Source organism: Gobius niger (assembly GCF_951799975.1).
Source record: "Gobius niger genome assembly, chromosome: 20".
Lineage (NCBI taxonomy): Eukaryota > Metazoa > Chordata > Actinopteri > Gobiiformes > Gobiidae > Gobius > Gobius niger.
Genome location: NC_136871.1, coordinates 22,450,805 through 22,461,888, shown reverse-complemented (window position 1 = coordinate 22,461,888; position 11,084 = coordinate 22,450,805). Strand labels below are relative to the sequence as shown.

The window sequence follows — 11,084 nt, the reverse complement described above, 5'->3', positions numbered from 1 at the left end:
TTCTAGGCACTGATTCCAGCTTTTTGCAGTGCTCTTAATCCTTAACTCCAGATTAAGATCATCCACTAAACTAAGCTTGCAGTTTATCTTGAAGGCACACTGCGTAACATTTGTACTATACTGTTGCCATCAATCCAAAACACGCTCCTAATGACCAGCTCAACACAGAACATGCTACTGCAGTGTGTGTAACCAAAGAATCAACTGGATGAGGACCTCACCTCTGTAAACATCAAATTCTGCTGCCTTTAGTCAACATCTCCGTGGAAGTCCAGTAAAGTTGGTGATCTTTTAGGTGATTTATGAGGTATTGTTCAATGATGAAAATGTGTCATTTAAGTAATGCTTGGATTTAAATTTTATTTATTGGGTAAAATTCTACATGGTGTGGCTTTAAATAGGCTTATATAACAAAAAAAAAATAGGCAACACTTACTTATTACTCATTTTATTTATCAGTTCTTTTGTGCTTTTTAAGATAAATAGCACTGAATAAACCAACTCCCAACCAGCCTCAATGAGTTAGGCTGCACTTGTCAGTGATAGGCTGGATGAGACAGTTTACAGAAAACAAAAAAACTAAAGAAAGGCACAACCAGCAGCCACAGTTTCCCCTGGAGTCCAATCAAGTTCCAATTCAGTCACGATTCAGAAATGCCCACAGGCCGTTTATTTAAGTGACGAGACAACACGGATCTCCTCACCAACAGTGGGCCTGTCGTGGCAGCCTTGGGGGGGATTACTAGTTGGACAAAGGAAAACTACCATTTGTTTCTCCGATTTAGCTGTACTGCAGTATACTTACATATTCCACACAATACCAAAAAAAAAAAAGAAAAATACATATATACACAAGGAGAATAGTCGTTCCCTTAGTATGTACAATTGGGCTTATACACATTATTTACTGATTTACTATGTAAAGTCTCATACAAAAAGAAATCCTGCAAAAGAAATCCACTCGTCTATCCTTCTCTGAAAATAAGCCTCTTTTAAAAAGCAGTGACAGAGACCGAAGACAAGGCATTAGACCGTTCAGGTCTGTGCACCCTTTCAAAGTAAAGTTCACATTTCTCCAGAAACAAGGAAATGAAGTTGCGGTGGTTCTGCAGTGTGTAGCAAGTCACGGTCGAAACTCCAACTCATCAACACTGATGACTTTAGCTGGCATGGACGGCAGCGGCTGCTCAAGCACGTCTGATCCAAACCACTTTGCAAGCCCCAAGGGCGGACTGCCTGCATGACGCTGTGAGCCGCTTGTCCGGTGAGGTCCATGGTTTTGAGACTGAGGACCAACAGGATGAACTGCAAACAAAAGGAAATAAAACAAATATCAGTAACTCTACGTATCGGAGTTCTCAGATCACAGCCCTGTGAGCCTGCAGATCGAAACAAAACAGACATGGAGATTTAATCTAAGAGTTTATAAATACAGTTCCTCAGTTTTGAAAAAGGTGTTATCACTTTGCGCATGCACAGAAAGCCTCAAACAAGTGTGAACAGCTGGAAGTTGGGACATGGTTGGACAGGAGTAAATGAGCCAGAACTGCAGAAATATTGGCGTGACAGGGAAATCACAGTCTAAAAGCATTTTAATTTATTATATTGGGTCATGCTGTAAGGCCATACCATCTCTGTAGTACAGAAATAACCATTTACCCCTGGCCCAACCATGTCCCAACTTCCGACTGTTCTCACTTGTTGGAGGCTAGCTGTGCATGCGCAAAGTAACCGCATTTCGGATATGAGGAATTATCCAAGACTTTGAGGTAACCGAGGTCTCATACGCCATTTTTTGGGAAGCCCTCAAGGCAACTATGACAGAACATCAACTCATTTGAGAGCTCAAAAAAGAGAAACAAGAATTAGAAGAGGAAATTGGACTGATAGAAGTCATAAATTCCCTTTTGAAAACTCCTTTCTAGACAGCTCAGACAAACACAAAGATCACTTCAAATACGTTCAGCAAACCATCTTTTGGAACATAATGAAATGCATCGCTATTTCAGTCACCTGGTCTTTGTTGCTGAATTGCCGCAAACTGCATTTGGGCATTAGATCTGGGAGGTAGCAGTGGATGGCCAGCTGCATTGACAGGATACAGTGGAGGACCAAGCAGGGCAGGTGGCAAGCCTTGAAGTTGTGAAAGATCCATGTGCGGTGGGAGAATACCTTTAAAAAAATAAAAATACATGAACAACAGAACAGGAAATGCCAAAATAGGGGAAGAGCCCAGATATATCAAAACCAAGGATAAAGCAGGCATGCATCACATCACTCAGTCTCATGACAGTTCAATACTCAAGTATGTTCAATACTCAAGTATGTGACAATACATTAACCGTCCGCTTTATCCCTTTTGACGCATTTCCATTGGCCTTGATGACAAAGGGTATTCATACAGTGCATCCAGAAAGTATTAATGCTCCGTCCATTTTTACACTTTGATTCCTACAGCCTTATTCCATACATAATACATTTTTGCAAATGTTAAAAGATTAAAAAAAAAAATGCACACAAGTATTCACACCCTTTGCAAGGATATTCAAAACTGGGCTCAGGAGTATCCCATTTCTACTGATTGTCCTGGAGATATTTCTACAACTTTAGACCACCCGTGGTAAATTAAATTAATTGGACTTGATTTGGAAAGGCACGCACCCTTCTATATAAAAAGGTCCCATAGCTGACAGTTTCTGCTCTGACGTGCACTAAGCCCTGAAGTCAAAGACCTGCAGACCTCCGAGACAGGATTGTATTGAGGCACAGATCTGGGGAAGGGCACAGAAAAATTGTTGCAACATTGAAGGTCCCAAAGAGCACAGAGGCCCGAGTCATTCATAAATGGAAGTTCAGGAACAACAGGAAATGTCCCTGGAGCTGGCCACCCGTCCAAACCGAGCGATCGGGGGAGAAGGGCCTTGGTCAGGGAGCTAACCAACAACCCGATAGTCACTGATTGAGTTCAGATTATTGTCCTTCTGGAAGGCTCTCCCATTTCCTCAACTATCTCTGCAGCTCTCCAACAATCAGCCCTTGATGGTGGAGAGGCCACATGGAAGTGTCTCCTCAGTAAAAAAGGCACATGACAGCACTTAGACACTCTGAGTAACTAGCCTGATGAAACCAAGATGGAACTATTTGGTCTAATGCCAAGCGTCAAGTTTGGAGGAAACCAGGCACCGCTCATCACCTGGTAATTACCATCACTACGGTGAATCATGGTGGTGGCAGCATCATGCTGTGGGGATGCTTTTCAGCGACAGGAGCTGGGAGACTAGTCAAGATACAGGGGAAGATGAATGCAGCAATGTACAGAAGCATCCAGGATGAAAAACTGCTCCATGACGAGGACAAGCCTGTGAATGTCCTCCAGTAGCCCAGACAGAGCCCACACTTTAATCTGATAAAACATCTGTGTAAAAACACCTGTGCACCGACGCTCTCCATCTAACCTGACACAGCTTGAGGATCTGCAGAGAAGACTGGTTAAAATACAAGGGCCTGACCAAGATGTATTTTTGGGGATCGATACTGATATGAAGGGTTGGGCGTGGCCGATAGAGGCCTATATTTTAAGTAATTTAATTTGATGTAACACAGATCCGCTGATATTTTTGGTCAATGTTTTTCAGAGGGAGTTTGTTTTAAAAAAATAAAAATCAGTAGATTCTGAAACAAAAAGTGCACAAAATGTATGTCCCGAAATTATACGCAAAAGTAAATAAATGAGGACTCATTTTAAAAGCACCGACTGAGCTCATTCCAATGGAAGTCAATCACTCCTGGCCAATAAAAAAGGCCGATATTGAAAATGGCCAAATATCGGCTGATATATTATCAGTCAGGCCCTAAAAAAAAATAAAAAAAATACCTCTAATGCTGGTGGGCCAAGCCTGTAACATCATACCCAAGAAGACATGGAATCCCTCACATGACAAGCCACCAAAAGCTCTTCACACAGTTTAGGGAATTTGTTCTTTCTTCACTCTACACACTGTGGTGGGTGAAGTTCCCCTGGGGTAGAGTGACTGAAGTGCAACTGCACCTCTGATCAACACCATTCATTTACCCATCATTCATCCTGGCCTATTGAGGCTGTAATCACTGCCAAAGGTGCCTCAACAAAGAACTGAATATAGGTTATACTTACATCCATGTGTGTAGATAGAGAAACTAGAAATTATTTAATCAATGTTGGAATAAGGCGATAACATAAAATGTGGGAAAAAGTGATATATGGCGTGAATACTTTCCGGATGCACTGTAGACAGATCAAGTTGTAATCTCGCTGCACAAGACAGATTTACACAATCAAACTGAAAATCAATGACAAACCTGCTTGCATAAGAGCTGGACCGAGTTGCTGGGGTTGAATCCCCTGAGCCAGCATTCGTTGAACCACATTCGGGTGGAGCTGTGGAGGGGGACGCACCATGGGCACATGGGGTATTAACGGGATAGGGTAGATGGGACGAGGGAAGGACGACGATGGGCCTGGTGGTACCACATTGGGCATGTGGTGCCCAGTGGGACGGAGCCGGTCCTGATCTTTATTTGACTGAGAAGCTGAGCCAGCCTTCCCAGATGAAGGGTGTGCTCCATCTTCTGGAAAAGTGTTTGACAGGCCAACATCTACAAAGAACACAAAATTAATCTATATAAGATCAGGGCTATAAATGTAACACTACAGAATAAAGCGCTGTACCAGTGGCTGCATCATCCTTGCTCTCAGAACGGCTTCCAGCTTCATCTTTGCCTTTGTCTTTTGTTGCATACATTTTCCGGATAACAGATGTTGGTGTAAAAGATGGCGACAGCTGCAGGTTTTTAAAAAAAAACAGTCAACATTCAGTAAAAAAACAAAACAAAAAACAGTAGGTGTTACATCCCAACATTTAGGGCATTTAGCTCACCATGCTCGTGACCGCATTGCCAGGAGAGTTTCTTCCAGCAGACTGAGGGCCAGGAGACCGGTTCATGCGCCTAGTGTGCATGATACATGAAGTTAACTATGAGGAACACATTTGATATTCTTCATAGTATAGTTTACGTACCGGTTTCTAAAGGATTTGTCCTGTTGTGGCTTATAGCCGGACTGGAATGAGTGGTGGGAGTGAAGAGCTAGGTCTTGCTGGAATGCAAGTGCATCTAGGTCTGCTTTGTTGACAGTCATGGGTAGTGCCCTCATCTAAAAAAAATGAAAATGTGGTACCTTTTACACTTTGCATCCATGGATTTAAGTGTTCAAATCAGAAGCCCAGAATTTGAAAGCAAAATTAACCTGTTGTGCAGCAGACTCTGGACTGACCGCTCTGTGCATTTCAGCAAACTGTTCAGGCAATAAGGGCTGAGAACCAACTGGAAAGCCTTCAAGAGTAAAATATTTTAGAGACAAAATAAGCACCCAGGCAAACAAATGAAAACTCAAACTCATACCCGCAGAAGATTGCAAGTGGCTGTTAAAGTAGTCAGGTGAAGTGGCTCTGTGTGGAAAAATAGGAGACGGGCCCTTGTGTAGGAGTCCTTGCAGAAGAGCAGATGTGGCCTGGCCTTCAGAAGGGCCCAGTAGATTTCCCAGTAACGTAGGGGAACTACCACGAGGACCTCCAAGGAGCTCCTGTAGAAATTACACAAAAAGAAAACCGAAGATCAAATGTATAAGCTGGCCTATTGTTAGAACAAAAGGGGACAGGTTATAATACTGACCTGGAATACGTTTTTCTGCTGTTCCCCAGGCACTTTTGAGTCTGACAAATTCACCATAGATTGTTCAGGAGTTTTCTGAGATCAAAATAAAACACATATTGTAAACCAACTGTAACAATTACTGCCTTTAAGTGGTGCTCGGTAGTTCAGACAGATTGATGGGAACAAACGATAGCAATGTTTTGAGGTCAAGAGTTTACGGCAAATGTGACACATTTAAAAATGTATATTAAGCGAATTTAAGTCTATGTAACAAAGTGAACCACGGTTAGCAATGTCTGAAATTCCAGCTGTATAGACATTTTCTCTGTGGGTGAAACTAATTTTCACAATTACAAACACCTGAACACAGACATACGCACACACTTGGGTCGTTTTCACACAGGCTCTAGTTAAGTCGACCTAAAGGGGCTCTTGACCCGAGAGCAGTGCTTTTGGGTCAATCCAACAGCAGCATTTGAAGCCGTTCTAAACAGCTCAGTAACCGGCTGAAACAGGTGGTCTCGGAGCGCAGATTCTCTCCTCTGAGGTGGAGCAGCTGTGGTGTGAAAGCGCCCGACCTCAGGCCAAACTATGCCCTTTCATTTCTTGTGCCAAAACCATGCATAACAGGACGTTTAAATTACTACTACAACGAGGGAAAATGTATCAACTTTATATCGTCAACTCTTCTCCCCCGCTTTCCCTTCCACAGTTAAGTTTTCCTATTATTCCTATCAGTCTCTTTGTATTTAATCATGAGAGAAAAGTGACCTCATCAGGGAAGAGCGTGCGTGTGTGTGTGTCAGCGCATTGACAGGCTGGTGCACGTCGTCATGGGAATAAGTTCAGCAAAGAGCTGATCATTGTTAAGTGGTTGATGGTGAGCCCATGTGAACCAACGTTGGAGTGCAGTTAAAATAGGGGTCTTGGATCGACCCATAAGGCGCTCCAACATGTGTGAAAACGACCTTAAACAAAAATACTACACTAAGCAAGACTTCTTACACCAAGCAAATGCATGCCTTCTGAAAAAGATCTATTAAGTCATTACAGATGTACTTACATTTGAATTGGTTTTGGGGTGGACCGGCAGAGTTCCACTTGCCTTCATGCTGCTGACCAGCTTATTAAATGCCGACATGTCTGTGTCACGTGATCGTGGCCGTGAACCAGAGCCACCCGTTAATGCTTCTTCTAAATGTTCAGCCATAAAAGGAGTTCCATTTCCCTGTGGTGGAGTTGGTACTTTTCTTGGCTGTGCGTCACAGGTCATTTTCAAACCCTTCATCCCTCCTTCAACCTCTTCTAGTGACAGCACCACTCCAGAGTGACCTGATAAAGGGAACATACGTTACAAATGAAATGCACAAACTTGTCAATGTTAAGTTACTAACAGCAACGTTTGTGGATCAACAGTAAAAGTGAATGAATCTGCCATAAGGCTCAAAGCGTCACTTACTGCTTTCCTGAAGTCGTGCTTTATTGACCGAGAGTGTTGAAAGCAGAGGCTTCAAGTCAATTTTGGCTTTGTGCAGCATGTCCAGGATGTCTACCTTGTCTTTGCAATCTGATGAAATAGGTGTAAAGTAAGGTGCTGGGCCATGGTTTGGTTCGAGCCCTGAACAACAAAAGTGTGTTAGAAGCACAAAAAAAAGAAGCCATTTAAAAGCGTCAGGGTCCTAAAAACTGGAGTTTCCTTTACCAGCTAGTCTCTCCAGCTCCTCGTGAGGAGTAGACCGTAGGCTGCTGGATCTGCTGCCCGAGGGACTCAGGTTAGTCGAGAACCATTGACTGAACCGACTTGCAGATACAGGGCCCTCACCAAGAACATCTTCAATCATCTGCAAAGGACAAGAGCATATTAGCCAGTACAGACCAGTGGTTGTGTTAGGGGTCCTTAAATTTTTTTTTTAATCGTTCATGAGCCATTTCTATCAGTCATGAATTCAAGAATCAGCTACATGCAAGTACAATCTAATAGAAAATCGAGATCAAACATGAGAAAAATTAAATCGTGGTTAATTTTTTTGCCACATCATCCACCCTACATCAAAATGACAGACGTCCTACAAAATGTTCCATCAAAGCTAATCATTGAGAATTTTCAGTTACTGTAATCTCTGGTACAGACCATACAACACAAAGCCAAGCTAACCTATATTCTTGCGGATTATTCTAATACTTACAGATGCTAGCCCTGGCATAGTCTTCTCCAGATTGAAGAATTCATTGAAGTCGAAGTCTCCTGTGGACTGCTCCGGCAAAACGTCTGTGTGGGGAACTTCTTGATCCGCTGGGCATTTCAAAACTACATCAGGCTCCTCAGGCAGCCCACCATTACATTCAACTGTCAACAAAACCATCTTTTGTAATATTTTGTCTACTAGACACAATTCATGTAATAAATCTGTCAAAAGCAACATACTTTGAGACTCTGTCTTTTTCTTTGACCTTTTGGACCTGCGTTTGTCATCTTCCAAAATCTTATCATCAAACCCAATAAGCTCAATAGTCTCAGACTGGCTTGTGGGTCCCCCAGAAAACCATTCTGGCTCCTCTTCTGCATAGGAGTCATTTCTTCTTCTCTCACTAAACACACGTTTGTCACCAAAGTCTCTCTGTAAAGAACAAGGGTAAAGTAGATTAAATCATACAATTACTGAGTTAACCTGCACAGTTCTAAACAAATTCAAACATACACACCCTGAATCTTTTATCCTTAAAGTCACGTTCCCGCTCCTTCTCCATACGAGGCTCCCGCTCAAATGCTCGAGCAGCAATTATGCGTCCACTCCCGATCCTCCGCGCCCCTCCAAGACGAAGACTTTCATTCTCCTTATTTTCAAGGGGGCTGATGGGCCGTCTAATATGAGCCAGAGGTGCGGCATTTCCTTGGCAACCACCTCCAAAGCTGCGTCGCTGAGGACTCAGAATCACATCCAGTTCGTCTTCCTTTAACCGTTCTCGTGGATCTGAATTTAAGAAATTAATTTGAATGAAAATCAAAACACCACCATTTCATTGGTTGTAAAGCAACATTGATAGTTACCAGGGATTCTACGTTTCAAAGGAGCTCTGTCATCTCCATAATCCTTCTTAAAACCTTCCACTGGAGAGCTACGCTCTGATGAGGGATACAGGGAAGCATGCCACTTTTCAGGATCCCAGACACCATCACTGTATCAACGAAGATGTAGGTAACAATTTAAAACCAATGCCGAGAGTCTCAGAAAAGATATTCAGTGACCCTTTGCATTAGGGATGCACCGATACAATGCAGCTTTTGGAGCCGATACAGCAAAACGCGGTATCGGGTATCGATTCCAAATATCCGATCCTAACCAATACCCAACTAACTTTCACCATTTTATTAAGTGTATTTGGACATGGTACTACATTTTGAAGCTCTGAAGTAAAGAATCCAATCTGAGTTTTTAATCGCTGTGCAAAATGCTTTAACTAGCAACAGCATGCTAATGCCAACATCGACTAACCAAAGCTGGGACAGAAACCATGATTGGGTCATCTAAAGTAATAGAATATTGGCCACTGTTTGAGTGGAAGTCTTTATAGTTTAGTTTATGAAACTGAAAGGAGACTCCGCCAAGAAAAGCCTTTAAAACTGCAATACTAACCATATTTCGGGGCTATGAGACATAGCCAGCCCAAATTGCCCACTGGCATTTTTGACATTGTTATTTTGAAAATGTAAAAGATGTTAAATGATATGGCATGGTTTTATTTTCAACTTCATGCCTTTGGGAGATCATTCATTTTTCTCTTGCTTCATTGTTCACAAGAGTAGAAATGCTGATCCTGACTTTCGCACAGCTCAGGGTGAAAGGAGGTGAAGAGCCGGGAAAGACAAGCAAAGAGTCAAGGCCACAACTTGAACCCACCACGCTGAGGACATAACCATGTTCTGCCATATATGCAGCAACCGTAACTCTAGACTATTAAATTCAACCAACATGACATCCTGGTCATATCCAGCCAACAGCATACCAGCAATCACTATATGGGAAACAACAGAACACACCTATGTGGCATTGTTGGATGTTGATGTAGCTGTACTGAATTGATCACTGTGTGTCAATAGGCATCACATGACTTGCCATCAATGTAGCAACCTCTAGCAGCAGCAGTTAAAAGACCAGATAAATGTAGGTAATATTACCTGTCATATTTTTCAGAGAGGCATTCAGGCCTTTCATTGGAGATTGGCAAGTCCTTGATTTCAAGTAATTCCTCCTGAAACAAAAATAAGTGTTACATATAAACTAGGCCAGTATGTCAAATATACTGTGATTCACCTTTGTGTATCTGAACGGAGCTGCTGGTTTCACTAGCTCCACAGCTGCGTCTCCATTTCTCTGCTCCACGCAAGTCTCGCCATCCATGACTGAAACGTTTAACTGAACTGCAACAGCTTTTGGACCAACTACCAACGATTCTGAGGAAGAAAAAAATGAACATGAACACTATATCAGACACATTGAAACACACAGGGTAAAGAATAACTTCAATTGTACGGAGCAGAGTTGGGCCAACGTTGATGAGCAATTAAGTTAATTGACTGCAGCCGGACATCGTTAACAGTCGAGTAAACTAGATCAATTGGATGGAAAGGCGACCTCAAAAATGGAAACAAGAGTCAAAACTAAACGGCAATATAACGCTGTAGTTTACATTTTATTTCACAATTGCGTATGGTAGCACTTATAGGTTAGCATTTCGCTAAGATAGCAACATGAGAATGTTTACTGTCTCCAAGTGAGTCTCACACCTTCAAGGGTAAAGTAGTCGGCAAAAAAAAATGTAAACATTGATGTTATACTTACCCAACAGCAACTCCGTGTGACACAATTTACAAATGCCGACTTGAAACGCTCTTGTTAGCTAGCTAGCTAGCCTAGCACTAGTGCTAGCCAGCTAACCGCTGGGAATGGGATAATGCCCACCCAGCAAGTACCTAATATGAAACCGATTGAGTTTTTACAACAAATCCAAGCAATACATACGAAACGTGGGCAACTTAAAGCAAGCCCAAAAACAAAATAATCCCACTGGGGCAGTGTAATCTTCAACAATCGTCTGGTTCTCTGTTTTCTAAGTCGCAGCAACAAATTTCCTCTGATCACCGCTTTAAGAAGGTCCTGAGAAAGCTTACAACATCGTGTCCGACGCGCCTGAGTAGAATTTGAACATTTGCCCCTGCATTTCACGCTACTTTTATTATGAGGTGAAGAAAAAATCTATTTCATGCAGATGATGGAGCATAAGTTAGTCGAATAACTGTCTAAATGCGTGTATTTGGCATGTAAAATGACTTTGTAGTAAGTCAAGGCAAATGTGCGGCCTACCTTTTTTCTTTGGGTGCGTTCAGTTAATGC

At 42.3% G+C, this 11,084-nt stretch overlaps 1 protein-coding gene across 1 annotated transcript; it reads right to left on the bottom strand.

Annotated features, from left to right (window-relative positions):
• Positions 1-431: 431 nt before the first annotated feature.
• eif4enif1 (eukaryotic translation initiation factor 4E nuclear import factor 1) lies at positions 432-10,842 on the bottom strand. Its single transcript, XM_079578653.1, has 18 exons — positions 10,533-10,842; positions 10,005-10,144; positions 9,869-9,942; positions 8,741-8,868; positions 8,395-8,663; positions 7,878-8,309; positions 7,394-7,532; positions 7,151-7,309; positions 6,743-7,023; positions 5,710-5,784; positions 5,440-5,620; positions 5,285-5,370; positions 5,058-5,191; positions 4,917-4,986; positions 4,709-4,820; positions 4,339-4,635; positions 2,014-2,172; positions 432-1,305 (listed from the first exon to the last, which is right to left on the bottom strand). Exons 2-18 carry the CDS (start codon positions 10,089-10,091, stop codon positions 1,124-1,126), a joined length of 2,865 nt encoding a protein of 954 aa, XP_079434779.1. The 5' UTR covers positions 10,092-10,144; positions 10,533-10,842; the 3' UTR covers positions 432-1,123.
• Between the last annotated feature and the right edge of the window lie 242 nt (positions 10,843-11,084).